The sequence below is a fragment of the Syngnathus scovelli genome, chromosome 18, assembly GCF_024217435.2.
Source record: "Syngnathus scovelli strain Florida chromosome 18, RoL_Ssco_1.2, whole genome shotgun sequence".
Lineage (NCBI taxonomy): Eukaryota > Metazoa > Chordata > Actinopteri > Syngnathiformes > Syngnathidae > Syngnathus > Syngnathus scovelli.
Window position 1 is genome coordinate 11618227 of NC_090864.1, and position 15969 is coordinate 11634195.

Consider the following 15969-nt stretch of genomic DNA (forward strand, 5'->3'; position numbering starts at 1 on the left):
TTTTTTTTCCTTCTAGGTAGTCTGATTCCAAGTCCATTTGAAGTGTTTTACGCCGCAATTATTTTTGCCCATTTCATGATGTACTTGCCTCAACACATAGACCGTATACAATCGTCTAGACTTTCAATGCGTCTTTTTTTTTTTTTCTTTCTTTTTTAATATCTGCCTCGACACGTATCCAAGTTGTGCGTCACAGCCGGCCGGCAGTTGGCTACTTTGTTGTGGTCATCCAGTATGCGCGCTGAATGCCATTGTACTTTTCTCCCGTTATAAAAATCAACAAAATGTCACCTCGTGCTCTTGATTTATTGCTTCTCCCCTCCGTCCGCCTTACGCTAGAGTGTGTCCAGTAAACGGTTCAAGCTGACTAAATGGCGTTTTGAGATAGTCGCAGCATGTGGGCTGTGAGCCAACTGTCGAGTTATTATTTCATCTTTTTTTGTCTTTTTAATCCCCGACAAGGTCATGTGAAGGTTTGAGCTGACAGCTGAGACGCTGGCGCTGCAGAGAAAAGAATAAAGATCAGATCAAGATGTTGCTGGATTTAAATGTGGCGGCAGGCGTGGAGAAATGGCCACCTGCGGATGTTTATATTTTTCCAAATTTTCATTTCAATGTCAGGAGAAGGCTGTCAAATCAATCCTCCAAGATCAGCTGCTTAAAAACTGAGCTGAGAGGTCCTCCTTTTCATCGAGTGGCCGCTATTGATATTCATAAGAGTGGAGGCCTAATTGTACACAGGCGGCAATTATCCAGTCTTGGATACAAAGATCCTAAGCTAGCGCGCTCCTTGACCTTTCTAGCCAGTGGTCTATGCTAATAATATAGAGTTGTGAATGTCATTGAGATCTGGAAAGTAAGATCTTTGAAATGTCCTTATCTAGCAGGTAAAGTGTCGTTTGGACTCGGGTGATGGTCCAAGTCAGCTGACGCAGCTGTGACGTTAATGAGGTCAACCGCTATGGAAAATGGATGGATGAATGGATGTTTTATCTGTTTTTGTGCAGCAGACGACAACAGCAAGCACTGATGAAAGATGTTGCAATTGAAGTCATGCGCTGCGCCCAAAAGCCAAAAGTTTCCCTGCTTATGCGCGTGCGGGGCGGCGTCGGCTGGGGGGATTTTGGTCAAAATGTGAAGATAATTGCAGACACACAAGATTGCACAAAATAGCTTGTTTTATTTTCTATTTTTTGGAGTTGAGGGAAAGGTCAGCCGTGTTGTCTCTCGTAGGTTACTAGACAGATGAAAAGGCCGTGAGCATTTGGCCTTTTTGTCCGAGCGTCTTCAGTCTGAAATGAGAGCGGGCAAAATTGGGTGGCACCGGAAGTATCATCAACATCGATAGAACGTGATTGCGGGCATGAGAAAGCCTTGACGACTGACTGACTGACTGACTGACTGACTGACTGACTGACTGACTGACTGACTGACTGACTGACTGACTGACTGACTGACACTGACTGACTGACACTGACTGACTGACACTGACTGACTGACTGACTGACACTGACTGACTGACTGACTGACTGACTGACTGACTGACTGACTGACTGACTGACTGACTGACTGACTGACTGACTGACTGACTGACTGACTGAAGTAGGACTGTACTCTGGGAAAAGCTTGCTGCTATCGCCCGCTGATGACTCAACTATACATCAGTGAAATAAAGCCGGGCAAAAATAGCTGCAGATTTTCACCGACAAAAACATCAAACCGACTGGCTCGAGTCGAACGCTTTTTCTTTACGGTTGTCAGCGCGACTGTCGAGCCTCGTTATGTGAATCGCAGCAGCTCCAAGTGGTCCGCGTATCTGAGAGCGGCAAAGCATTCAAAAGGTGCTAGACAGAGCGTCTTGATTTCATACAGTGTCCTTCCTGAAGGTATCGGAGATCCTCTGATGGGATGTTGTACTGGTGATATTGGGCAATATCGTAGATAGCATATTATAATGCATCTAATATTGAATATTCAGATATATATATACACACCAGAAATATAATATTGGTTGTGATGCTTTCGTAGATATTGTACAAAATGTCATGATTTTCATGAGACAACTAATAAGACAGACATCACATATAGTATATTGGATTGTAATCCTCGGCTGATTTGCTCCCATGTCATCCATAGGGGAATGTTTTGATGTTTATTACAAATGACGGAGTCAGCACAGTTTCGCTTTTTGGGCCTTTTTTGATGGATCGGCTGCCGAGAAGCGGCACGTGAGGAACATAGGAAGACGGCCTTTGCGTGCAAAGTGACATGTTTGCGTCTGTTTTCAAACGCACGTGGCTTTATGTTCATCTCCAATGCATGGCGTGGGCCACAAGTATACCCACAGCCAATAAGCGACGCCACGGCGACATATTGACACAAATCGTGTGCGTGCGTGCAATATTCTCTTTGTTCATTTTTTTTTCGGGTTAGCTAAAGGTTTTCTGTCGTATCGATTCATATGTGATTGCGCCCATCAAAATAGTTGATTATATGAAAAACTAGAAGGGATGACATTTGAAGCGTAACCTCATTGTAGGTATAAAAATGTGCATTTAGGGTCTATCCTGACAGTTTTACCAACTTTATTTTTATTCGCAGAGGATTCATTGATTTGCTAATCATAGCGCTAATATACTCTGAGTGTACTTATTATACTGTCCTATAAATATTATTGCTCCAGGGAGCAAGTGTCATTTTTGACGGGCAATTAGTTGCTCCGCCAATCCATCCGGAAGGAGGTCGAACTGTCACAAGCTCGTCTTCTGCCATGGCTAAGCTATGCTAATTGCTAACTTGGGAAGCGAGCTATTTTTTACTCTTGTGACTGCTGATAGGATGTTTCATGTGTGTGACTTGCACTTGAGCCATGGCGCTGATGATGAAGATGCAGCCAGCTGGGGCCGGCGGAGGTCATACCCCGCGGGAGCCAAAATAACAGCTGGGCGACAGGGGACACCAAAATAATTTGACCAAATTGAAAAATCTCAAAGCAAAACAGCAAACGACTTGCTCGGCGCAAATCTCGTTCAGATGAACCCCACGCTAGTTTTTAGATTGGCAACAGGTAGGATTCACGGGTTAATTGTTCCTTCTTCTGTTATCGTGAAGAGCATTTCATTATTTAACAGTTATGTTCTGCTCTATTAAGATGAGAGCCACAGATCATTTGTGCACTAATGTAGCCGCCATCAATAAAATGCAACGTGCTTGATTCACCCGATAAGATTTCTCAGCCAGATATCGCATTTTCTGTCAAACGAAAAGAAAGTTTCATTTGGTAAAATCCAGCAGATAAACAAACGCTACAACCGGGGTGGGGACAATGTCTCCAAAGTGTCTCAGATCGGTCGTCACCGAGGGATCATGTGAGGAAAAAGAAAGTCATGGACTCGTGACATCCTGCTGCGATTCAATTATCGGGTTCGCGCTGGACTGACGAGAGAAGAGAAGTGAAGAGAGGGATGAAGGGGAAGAAGGTTTGAAAGTTTGATGAAAGGAAAGAAGAGGGACAGTTGGAGGCTAGGAGTGTTTTATCTCATAATAATTAACACGAAACCGCCGCTAGGAGACAGTTAGCTTATTTTAGTGCAAAGAAGAAAAATGACAAAACACACATTTGGGTTTAGGATGGAGGAAGAAAGTTTTGGGCTGGCGTAGATATCATATCAATGTTTGAAAAAGCTGCTGCGGCTTCCAACGTGTGAATGCAAATAACGCTTCTCCTTTTGTCACTTTTTCTTGTCTCTTGGGTGCTGCCATCACGGGCGGGCCAGCTGCCAACGTGGTCTGGCTGTAATTGCCGTGGAGATTGACAGCCTGCCTGCCTGGCTGGCTGGCTGGGGGGAGAGAGAAGCAAGGAAGGAAGGAAGGAGCCGAGCCGAGCGGAGCCGAGCGCTTTGCATAGGTAGTACGAGGAAAGATGTCATTGAATGCCAAGGGGCCTGGAGTTAAGCCTTATTTGCTACTAAGTGCCTTTTCCAATATTCGCTCCGCTCATCTGTTTAATTTCATTGGCATAATTTGCGGCGGCTCTCATGGGGGCAACAGCGCAGTCGCGGCGCGGTCCGTACGCACGCACGCACGCACGCCTTCTGCGCTTCTTCTACCTTGACCGACAAAAGTACTGTACGCGGTAGATTTCAAAAGTCTGCGCACCCCTGCGCAGAAATCATTTCCAAAATTTTCCACTATTCATGTGAACTGTAGCTTGTAAAAGTAGAGATTTTTTCAGAGGGTTAGAGGAAATAAAGAGCGACGATAATGTGGTTGCAAAATTGTGCATATATAGTAACTGAGGATGTGGCTGGCTTCAATATAATAACATCCAATGTCTTTTCGATACAGGCAATAGATGGCATTTCTAGTGGAAAAAGTTTTCAAAGGATTGATCGCCAAAAAGCTGACATTTGAACAAGGCAGTGTTGACTTTTGTTTTTTAATATAAAAAAAACCATACCGGCAAGATTTAACTCCGATGTCCGGCCTTTGCTTCCCGTTTTTTCATTATCTCGTGACCCCGAAGATAAGAGCCGCATTGTAATGCAAATTCGCAGGGCAGCGGGAGCGTTTGCCCTTTAATCTGGCGCGCCAAACAACATCTGAAAGAACACGTCGAGCCGAGCGGGGAGCTCTCCAGAGTACGTTCTTTTTTGTGCCCACGTTTTGCATTCATTGTGTGCATCCCCATCCTTCCTTCATTTTTTCCTTGGACTAATTTCCCACACGACCCCCTCAGCTCATATATAAATTCTAACCCTGGAATGTAATTATTCCCGCTAATAGACAACACATCCATCCTGAGTAGCCGTTAATGAATGGAAGTCACAGAGCTGCCCGCAGCTCCAAGATATTTGTATCCTCGCCGAGTGTTGTTGAGGGAAGCGGAAGTGATCAATCAACCCGATATGGCTCAGAGACAATTATTTGGCTTTAAAATCCTGCGTGGCAATGAACTTCTTCTTCTCTATTGTATTGATTTGATTACAGTTTCATATATTTAATCCAGGGAAGATTGTCGAAACTTTTCTGCATTTAGTTAAGACGTCGATGGGCATTCTTGTCAGGTCATCCGTCCGACTTGCTCATCTACTGAAAGCAAATACGCACATCGTACAGATTTCGGGAGTGTATCTAATTAGCGGGACAGCCTTTGCGTTGAATGCACCACGTGACCAAGCGCACTCTTGAGCGGCGTCCACGTCGAAAGGTTTTGAAGTCGCCCCCGAGGGCAAAGCGCGCGCATTCATTACATTCCAACGCTGTTAGCGTGTCACCCACCGGGGGAAGCGTAGGACAGACACGAGATTGGATTGGTTTAGGTCCAAAGCCGTTTTACATTCCGTCTGCAGAACGACATGAAGATGAGTGTTAAACAATTGTCTTGCCTCCAGCGAGCTATTTTTACTTTCTTTACTAGCAACAGGCTGTCATCGCTGACATTTAGTAGGGACTATTTTTTTGTTCAAACTTTATTTTCAGCGGCACTATGCTGTTTCCCAGAAGAATCCAAATTGCCGACCGAGTATGCCTTCCTTCCGAGTGCAGCGTGACAGCCGTCAAATGGGACACGAGGCTGCCTCGCTTGTCGGCTCTTATAAGCACACCTCATTTCACCTGCTCCTTACAATACGCGGCGACGTCACTTGTTTTTTTTTGTTTTTTTTTTTTACTTTCAATTAGGGCCGCCGTGAAGCCTCTGGCAGCAAGTGTACGTGCCTCGCTAAATTCATGAAGAATTTTCATGCAAACATTGAACAAACGTTCATTATTATTTATTACGAGCATTTGCGGATTGAATGTTTACAAGCCTGTGACAGAAAAAAGATTTTTTCAGCCTTATCCTCAGGGCAATCTATCCATTCATATTCATAAATTCTGTTACATTTGCCAAAACATTGTCTTGATTGCGCCTAACCGGAATGTTTTGAAAATTCATCCCCCAAAGCTTGCTTGCATAACGTAGAAACATGAAATTTGGTGGGCGTGTCAATCATGACAACTAAAAATTGTCTTGGTAATGCCGCCTGGAATATTTTCTAAATGAAATCCCAAACACTTGGCAAGATGAAATTTGGTGGGTGTGTCAGTTTTGAGTAAAAAAAAGAAAGTCGCAGTTTTGATTATTGCATGGTTGGCTAAATTTGATGACTCGCCATGAGCACAAAATAATTTGAGTCCACAAGGTCTTGTGAATGAACAAAGTAGCTGTTGAGGTGCATGAACACAGCTTGCTTTTCATCCATATTCCAATTCAATTAAAGGAGGCGTGGGGTCGTGCCCATCACCATGCCGCTCACTTCATACACTCTATTCAATATGCACTTTTCTTATCAAATATTGATTCCACTCGCTTGCCAAGAGGAGAGTACCGATCCCATTTGTTTTTTCTGTTTTGATTCTATTTCCCTGTCATTATTAGCGTGTGAGTAACTTCACAGCATGCGTGTGGAATGATGTCTTTATTTACAACACTTAAATGGAACCTGATGTTTTTTTTAACAAGATGGTGGCCTAAGTCAAAAGACCGTCCTCCACATTTGATATTCCAGTGTTTTTTGCTGGTTTGCATGCACTGTAGGATGGGACAATGTGTGCGTGACACGTGTCAGTCCACACACTGCTGGCGTCCACAAAAACTCGGCCCGACCCATGCCGCAGCCCTTTTTCCGGAAAGAAAATGCAAAAACAATCCCACCTTGTCCGCACCGAGGAAGAAAGTGAGTTTTTCAGTATTTTTTTTTTTCTTTTTCTCTCTCTTCTCAGCAGCTGAGGATCTTGATGAAGGCCCTGCGGAACTCCACGTTAAAGGTGGTGTATATGATGGGATTGAGAGCGCTGTTGACGTAGCCCAGCCAAGTGAAGGCGCTGTAGAGGCCCGGCGGGACCCAGCACGTTCTGCAGTGCGTGTTCAGGATGTGCGTGACAAAGAAAGGCAGCCAGCAAATGAGGAACACCCCTGAGAAGGTAAAATTATAGTGCAAAACTCAAGATAGGGAGTTGAGAAATTAAGAGATCTATATATTTTTAAATTAAAACACATAACAAATGACATCTCTCCTCACCGAGCACGATGGCCAACATCTGAGTGGCCTTCTTCTCACGGGCGTGCATGCTCCTGAATCGGGAGTTGTAGTTGTTGAGCGGCCGCAGCGTGTTGTGCTTGCGTCCGTTGGAAACTTTCTTTGCCAGCGACGCCTGCCGGCTGTTCTCCGCCACCCTCGCCAAACTGCTCCCGGACACCGGCGCCGCCTCATTGCGCTCCACGTCCAACTCGGTGCGACCGCAGGAGGCGTGGCTTATGCTGCAGTAATTCTGCAAGTCCACCGGGGGCAGCGCCGAGTTCTCCACCGGTCGCGTTTTGGGGCGCTTTCGCCACAGACATCCCGACAGCAGGTCGGACTTGGACGGGCCCGGGGCCTCCACGCACTGCTGGCGTTGAGACAACATTGGCCAATTTGAAGGCGGAATATTACAAGATAAATTCTTCATTCTAAGCAAATGAAGTCATGTTTTTCACATACAAAATTTGCCAAAATTGTCAAGTTGGGCATTTCAAGAAAAAAGTCAATTCTTCTCTGAATATTACAATTAAGAAAATAGTAAGGATTTTGCTAAGAATAAAAGTCGAAATATAAGCAAAATATGTATTTTCCAAAATAATAAAGTCCTGTTTTTGTCCACTTAAAGTTTTTTTTACTAGTATAAAGAGACTTAATTGTTGTAATATTATGGACTAAATAAGAGAGAGAATATAGTCTGCATATTACCAGACGGAAACCCATAAGAAAAGTAAAGTCGAAGAATTTTATGGGCAAAAAATGGTACTGTGAAGAAAATCGCAGTGTTGAATGACACTCACCACTTTGATCCTTATAGGTGAAAGGTCATGGTTGGTCTTGGGCGGGTCGTCCTGCAGACAAGTCTCCTGGCGGATGAGAGAGGCAAGTCAATGATTCAATCATCCCTTTTTGTACACTATTGACTCGGGTTGCAGCTATCAAATAGATTTTTGCAATTGATTATCCTCCATCAATTGGCCAGTATTTATTACAATCTTCACTGGAATGATAAATGTAACTGGGACACACATTTAAATATGAATTAACTGGACCATTCATCATCATAATAATAATAATGTTTCTATATAAGCTGTGTTAAACATTATGCAGTCAGGTTGCCTTTTTGTTTTCTTTTTTTCCCCCAACTTTAAGTCATGCAATTTCCTTCAAATTACGTGTCCCCCTACTGAGGCCAAATAACAGTTTTCCCATTATAATGGTATCAAATTGCAGGACTGCTTGTCCATCAGCGTGATTACGCGTTTAGTTTTGTGTCGCTGAAGGTCACAGTGGGCGTGTGCGCGCGCGTGCGTGCGTGTGTGTGAGTCTATTGGATGCGAAAGGAAGGTTCCAAAATGAAGGTGAATTTGATGCATAATGCAATTGTTATTCATGCGGCACGACCCTCAATACAACAAATCTAACAATTACATCGCTGTGTCAAGCTTAATACAAATTGTTTTTCATTATTTAGTCAATTTAAAGTCTTTAGTTTCCATTCAGTTGAAATGTAGCAAATTAGTTGCAGGCTGCTAAAATATGCTAATGTGAATGAGTGCGTCTGCCTCACAATCAAGTCCAGGGCGTGCCCCAACTCTTGCCACAAAATCACATGGGATAGGCGTCAGCTCACCCGAGACCGGCACAATAATGTAAAATGACTTAATGGGGGGGGGCTCTGACCACAGAGGGTGGCGTTGAGCCGGGCTGCACTTTGCCGCTGGCCTGGCTGAAAGCGATCCTCTTCCTCCTCATGCGAAGGAAGACGTAGATGCGAATGTAGACCAGCAGCGTGACCACGAAGGGCAGGTAGAAGGACACCACCGACGAGTACACCACAAAGTCGGGGTTGGAGATGGAGCACACCATGGGGTCGTCTGGAACAGCAAAAGGCACGCTTGAGCCCCAACCGTCGACCTTGATGAATCAGTCTTGATGGTTTTTGTTCGTTCATTCTAGCGCTTAACTCAAAAGTCCACGAGAGCGGTTGAGTTGGACGTCGGGCGGGCTTTCGCAGTCTTCCCTGCTTGATATTCTCGCCGCATACTCAACTGTACCCTTCCTTCCTCTGGCTTGCAGCTCGTTACCGTGGGCGTGATTGCCTTTGACACGGTGCTAGCAGCGCAGCACGGCTCGCACGTTCACATCCGCCAGCTCGCCCTCCCGTTAAATATGTGCCGTTTACTTTATGTGCCCAAATCATGTGAAATGATTGCCTACCCCCGTGGATCAATAAGACACAAAATGATGTCGATGGGAGCCATGATAAAAGGATAATTACGTGAGCTGTCTTGCTAAAAGTCAGCCTTGGCTAATATTATGCCGCCTGTACGTGAGTGAATACCTTTGGAAAACGTCTGACTTGCAAAATGAATTATGTTGGGAATTTTCACAGCCACGAGTTTAAATCGTTCTTCAGCAATTGGAACAGTTTGTTTCTGGTGATGATAATTATGCACTCGGCGTGTAACCCCTGCGCGACCCTAACCCTGCCATGAACTCCCATCATAGTCCCGCCCATTGTTTGCCAGCGATTGAGTAAAACACGGCGACTGAGTTTCCGTGACCCTTTAACTTTTTCTGAGTACAATCTTAATCTGGTACTATTCAAAAGAATCATAACAATTGCACTAGGTTTCTTGCCTGGCGACAAACGCTGGGGACAAAGTTTGATTCCCATCTCAAAATAGCTTGAAGACAGTACAAGAGTGTGCTCATTATGTCAGAGCGGGACTTTTGTAGGCCGCGCTTAGAATGGCACATTTTGAAACAGTCCGGCTTCATTGGTCGCTGTCGGAACCGACCTGTGGTGTTGAAGCCAAACAGCAAGGGGCAGGACACGGCGAAGGCCAGCACCCATACCGTGGCGATCATGGCAAACACTCTCTTGCGAGAGCGGTGCGTCGTGTTGTACAACACGGGCATCACCACCGCCGTGTACCTGTGCACATAAAAAAATCGATACGTGAACAAAAGGAGGCATTTTTCTGAAGAAAAAAGTCTGCAGGGTCATTTTCTTGTTGAAATATTGTTTTCAAATACATTTAAAAATAATCGTGATCGTTTGATAATGCTTTCATTTGACCAGAAAAGAATTCCCTCTTAATTTATTTTCTGAATTATGCTCATGCACGCTCTGGAGGGGGCAGAATAAATCTCACAGACTGCCCGCATGCAAACATTCCCCAAAAGAATTCACCCACAAGAAAAACACCGCTGTGAGAAATATAAAGAGCGAGCGGGGCGAGCTTTGATCAATCAACTTTTGGATTTGGTTTCTAAAAGGGGCGTGTACTGGACAGACAGGAAGTGTGCGTAATGAGCTTGTGCAACATCGCTGCGGAAGGGGCGACAATTAACCAGCGACCCGGAGCCAACGCGGATGGCGCGTTTCGTCGTTTGGGGCCAGTTTGCTGCCATGATTGTTTATGCTCATTGGACTAATTACTCCAGCTCCTCTTTGAGGCCAAATGCCCGGGCAAGCGCACAAACACACCACGCACACACAACGACACACCCCCAGCTGTACTTTTTTAGCCGTGTGCTGTCTGCTAGAATAAGAAGTGCAGGTCCACGCGTGGTGAGCCAGCAGAGATTTGATCAAAAGCGTCTTCCAGGTCGTCATGAGGTAGCGACGGCTGGCAGAATATAAATTGGACTTGTATGAAACGGTGCACCTGTGAGACGTCAAGTTGACTTACGCAAGAATCGCACGGATCCAAGTCAGCAGTGGGGATACATTTGTCGTGAGATTACAAATGTGTTAATGTGTTGCGCTGCAATGTTCTGTTATACTTTTAAAAGTGAATTAGCAAGCGATGGGAAAAAACAAGAAAAAAAAGTTGCTCATCAAAGGAAAATTAACTGCAAAAGTCTGAGTACAAAGTTGCAAACAACGAAAAAGTGGTTTTCATCTTAGAACGTTTTTGTGAGAACATACTTTATGCGCATAACATTTCAAAAAAACTCAAAACATGGTTAAAGAAATTAATATTATTTTTCAATATCTGCATCAAACTTGAAAAAGATGTATAACAAATGTATGCTGTTGTCCAAACAGTATTTAATTCTCATAATTTGAAAACCCTATTCAAATACCTTGTTATTCTTTTAAATTGTCTCCAATGAACCTCAAACCAACTAGAAACGCACCACGTCTTCCCCATGTCCACTTGGCTGCATGACAGACATACACACATCTGAGCACACCTGGAAATGCGAAATTAAGTTTGACATTTCCACAAGTGGCACCATGGCAACTGTGAACAAGTACTCACGTCTGTCATACGCACGCACGTACGCGCACACACACACACACACACTCACCTGTCGATGCTGATAGCGCACAGATTGAGGATGCTGGCGGTACACATCATCACATCCAGCGTGACAAAGACGTTACAGTAGAGACGGCTGAAAAGCCAGGCGCCGCCGACCACCTGCGCAGAACACATAGCCATGATTAGGCCGCACATTTGTCACCGTCGTGTGCCGCGCTAATATTCATTTCCGTGGCAAAATGTTGGGGGAAAGGAACAAAATCAGAAATGCCAGTTCAGATCTTCTTGAGGTGTGGAGTGCCTCAAGGGTCAATGCTTAGCCCTCAGCTTCTTCTGTACCCTTCACATTAAAATTTGGGATGTTATACATTTTTAAAAAAAAATCCCACAGGGCTGATGTTGTCATTAAGTCTTAACATACCACGGCACAATTGTCATCCATCCGCTGATGCGGCCGGCCGTCACTGACGGATTTTGTGAATTAGCATTTCCAGCGAAACAACAATGAGACTCGGAAAATAAAAGCTCATACTCTCGGCGACCTAAAGCTTGGTGAATAAATGTCACCACTGTGATGAATGGATTCCAGTGGGACTATACACAGTACACTATACGTATATGGCTCGCAAATACAACTTCCCCCAACATAATTCCCACTTGCTTGCCTCTTGCTGTTATCTCCGTGATGACCACCCTACTTTCCGCCCGTCACCTATTATTATTATTATTATTTATTATTTTTTGTGCCTTAAAGGGCCAGTCCAACCAAGTGACAAACTTCACCAATACTCACAAATATATATATATATTTTTGTATCCTCTACGAAAACTGACTAATGTTACTCTGGATTAATGAAGAATTCAATGGACTGAATTTACTGCTCCCTAGTGGCCAAGATGGGCACAACAGAAGGACGAAAGTATTTTTAAAAAATGAAAGCAAAAAAGTGGCAAAACTCTGCAGCCTTGTCAGTAAGGACGTGACTGCTACATTTTATAAATTCTAATTAATCGAGCAAATCGGTGAATGACCCAACCCTAATATGTTATATTCTTATTACTTCAATCAACATTGTACGGGTCGTGTGGGAAAGCCATGCCCCCCCCAACACAACCCGCACTGCGTTCCTCATGCTGAGCTCTCGCTGTGCAAACCGACTCAGCGGGAGCGCCGATTGTTGCGATGCGAGCGGGAGGGAGGGAGGGAGGGAGGGAGGGAGGGAGGGAGGGAGGGGGTCGGCCACCACCAATTAGGGAGCGGAAGCCGGCGGGAACCACCATTGCCTGGGCTCGGGCGCTTTGCGCCTACGTGTTGTGTGTGGATGGAGGCGGCCATTATGGATGAATGAAATGAGCTGTCATTGGAACTTAGCACGTCTGCCTCACAATTCGGAGGTTTTGTGGAGTTGGAATCTTCTCCCACGTGCCAAAAATACGCTAGGTTCAATAGGTGTGACCATGAGTGTGAATTCAAATTTACTTTTAAATTTAATTCTAATTTATTACCCTCGTTTGAATTTGAAATGAGGGACCCCCCCCCCTGCATGAAGTGTGCCATCTATCTTTCAGCTTGGCCTGTTAACTGGCTCTCTCCTGCATCTGCCCAGTGGTCTGAACTCTAGGCGAAGACGAAGTATTCTGCTGACAAAGCGCAAACTTCGAATGTAGCCAGGCAGCTGCTTATTCGACATTTTGGGACCGCTCGACTAGGGGGATAATATCGATTTGCGACAGTAGCCTTATATAAACCCGGACTTCCTTGATGCATTACAATGAATTAGGTCCAGGGGTAGGGGCATGATATATAACGCTAGCCTTTTTTCTTCTCCTCTACTATGGCTCTTCCAGAAACTGCAAAATGGCTTTTCATTTGTTTGTGATGAACCTTCCTGTCCTTTTTGGGCAATGGTCTTGAAGTGAAAAAGACACTATTTTTGACACTTGATTCCCCACATACTAAATGAAAAGCTTGCACTTTGCGCACATGGTATTCGCTGCGACAATTTGATGCATGTGTTTCATCAGCCATCTCCGGAAGATGGATGACAGCAAAGTATCTGCTTTGGTTTCCACTTTAGACGACAGCGTAGCCTTTTTCGTTGTCACTTGTGAATTCTGCTTGACTAATTAACTCCTCACCAAGGAGCAGTCCTTTCCTTCTGTAACTCTGAAAGTAGTCTCTCCTTAGTAGATCACAAAGTCCAAGTCATTTGAAGTAGCGGGTGTCAGGAGAAACGCGAGCAGAAGGACTCAAATGAAATGTAAGAAGAAAAAAAAAAAAGCACGACAGTGCCTTACCTCCAAGTAGACGGCCCAGGGCATGACCAGCGAGGCCACCAGCAGGTCGGCCACGGCCAGGCTGACCACCAGGTAGTTGGTGGTGGTCTGCAGCGAACGCTCCCTCAGCACGGCCAGGCACACCAGCACGTTGCCGAACACAATGGCCAGGATGAGGAGGGAGTAGAGCATGGCGTAGTAGTTGCGCTCGCCGGTGCGGCCGTCCGACGCGGTGCCGTTGCGTTCGTCCGATACGTTCCACCATGGCTGCTCTGCTTGGCTAAGCATCGCCATGTCCCGCCCACACGTTTGGCAGACCTGTATGGGCGACTGGTTTTGTTGCTGTCGTACCGGACATGCTTAGAATGTACGCACGTTCCAAAAGTTGACAATTCCTCCTGTAGCAAAAATGCCACAAGATGGCGCCAAAGAAATACGAGGACAGAATGCGGGGCGGGGGTGCCTTGCGGTGATGTGTGTCTGGCTGCGGGCTCCGCTGCCGCTGCCGTTTGCACTCCATCCATCCTCACCTTTATTACCAAAGAGACTGTCTGGCTGCAGTGCCATCACAATCTTAACACAAATCTTTTCCCTCTTGGACTGAGCCGAGAAGCTCGTTGCTGAGCCGTCGCTAAATGCGCGTTGGCTGTTGTCTCGGTGTCTTCAAAGAATGGGATGGGTGGGTGTCACATATTTAAAACAACCAAAGCCTTCTTAGCTTAATGCTAATAAACAATGCGAACGCCATAGATGGACTAACAAATAGCATCCGTCACGCTTGAAACAATGGCTATTATAACACAAATGGTGCAGCAATACACGTAAACAGACAATAAAACCATCATCACGGCCGCCGGGCATATATTCTTTATCCTCCACGGAAAACCACTGACACGACTAGCCACTCGGTCATTGTTAAGGGAGACTTATACTGGCCACTGGTGGCCAAGTCGTGTACACCAGTAGGAGCCACAATTAATTGGCCACAATGCAAAAGCTGTTCAATTCCTAAATTGATCATTAATTCCTTCATTTCATGGTGTTTTTAAGTAAAAGATGATCAATTGCAGACAAACACACATTTCTGCCCATGAGCGCATACGTATTTCTGTCATATGCACACAATCTCGACATGTCCAACAGTTTGCATACTTGTCTGTCCCCATTGTCTGCCTCTCACTTCGTCTTAACACAATTGACTTTAAATCCGCCAGTCACAAACACAATGGCAGGGATCTGAAGTCTAATCTAATCCATCATTTGGCCATTCACATCAAATTTAAACATCTGTTTTACACACACGGCTGCACCTTGGAGCTAACTGAAATGTCAATCTTACACACGCACACACACACACATTCAAATTAACAATGAAATCTTTGCCGTGTTGTCTTAATTAAGGCAACGGTGAAATCCAATTAAAGCCTGAAATGGCAGCGCCATATCTAGTTTAACCATCTCCCTTCCTGAAAAGAATTCATTCCAAGTAGGAATAATTAGCCCTTCCAAATAAAGCCATTAAAGCCCCATATAGAATTATAATGTCCACCCAAAGTCTTTAACCTACCTCTTAGGGTTTCTCGTTGGAGAAATCATGAAATCCAAGCAAGCAGCATCTGTGCGGAGTTTAAACTTGTCTGCTCCTGGCGCCCATCTTTGCGCGGCGGTAGCGCGGCGACTGCGGTGCGCTCGCTGCCATTGCGCACAGACCAATGAGCGGATGGAGGCTCTCGCAGACAATGTGGCAGACACACACACGCACGCACACACACACACACACACCCCTGCCTCCCTCCCTCCCTCCCTCCCTTAAGATGACGGTCGCTCATATTGATCATGTTGATTTGAAATGAATGAGCAGGCGTCAAGTGACCCTCACTTTGTCATGTCATGTAGCCGTGTCAAAATGAGTCGATGAATCCACAACTAATCTGTTTTGAAATTCATCAACAACTGTCTTGATCAAGTCATCACTTAGAGACATTTTTTTTCTCCGACCTGATCTTTTGTGTCTAATCAAAGTAAGTAAGACAAACTTCTGCTTTTACTTTTTGCCTCACCAATTCCCAAAAGTAATTTGAAGTGAGTCTTTTCCAAAACCCTTAAGCCACTCATGCCCACTGAGCGTGACAACCAAATTGGCGCATCTCCTTGGCGAGCACCCTAACAAAAAGTCTTATTGATACTTTTAAGGCATTTTTAGGAAAAGTCTGCCCTGGCTTGTCTGAAGGCACAAACATGACAGTGACCGCAGTTGTTCACTTTTCACCAGCAGGCTTCCACGTATTTGAAGTTGCGTTCCAGTGCCCAAATGACCTTGGCGCATCGAGGAACTCTGAGTCATCCTTCTT

General features: G+C 45.1%; 1 protein-coding gene across 3 annotated transcripts; it reads right to left on the reverse strand.

The window, feature by feature from the left end:
• Nucleotides 1-5210: 5210 nt before the first annotated feature.
• Nucleotides 5211-15354, reverse strand: drd3 (dopamine receptor D3). Of its 3 annotated transcripts, none has more exons than XM_049748806.2 (8): nt 15186-15354; nt 13640-13936; nt 11388-11500; nt 9866-10002; nt 8745-8938; nt 7862-7927; nt 7065-7428; nt 5211-6958 (listed from the first exon to the last, which is right to left on the reverse strand). In XM_049748806.2, the coding sequence occupies exons 2-8, from the start codon at nt 13910-13912 to the stop codon at nt 6762-6764; spliced, it is 1344 nt and encodes a 447-aa protein (XP_049604763.1). In that variant the 5' UTR covers nt 13913-13936; nt 15186-15354; the 3' UTR covers nt 5211-6761. The 3 variants fall into 3 exon arrangements, with proteins under 3 accessions (XP_049604763.1, XP_068504896.1, XP_049604761.1); XM_049748804.2 differs by having other exon boundaries at nt 5212-6958; nt 7065-7431; XM_068648795.1 differs by lacking the exon at nt 15186-15354 and having other exon boundaries at nt 7065-7431; nt 13640-14552.
• Nucleotides 15355-15969: the final 615 nt, after the last annotated feature.

What these genes read in the sequence shown, in the direction of transcription:
- drd3 (XM_068648795.1), bottom strand. Translation starts at nt 13,912, where the DNA reads ATGGCGATGCTTAGCCAAGCAGAGCAGCCATGGTGGAACGTATCGGAC. An exon ending in TGCGCTATCAGCATCGACAG is followed by an intron (nt 10,003 to 11,387) that starts GTGAGTGTGTGT and finishes TTATGTGCACAG; the next exon opens with GTACACGGCGGTGGTGATGC. An exon ending in GATGTTGGCCATCGTGCTCG is followed by an intron (nt 6,959 to 7,064) that starts GTGAGGAGAGAT and finishes TTACCTTCTCAG; the next exon opens with GGGTGTTCCTCATTTGCTGG.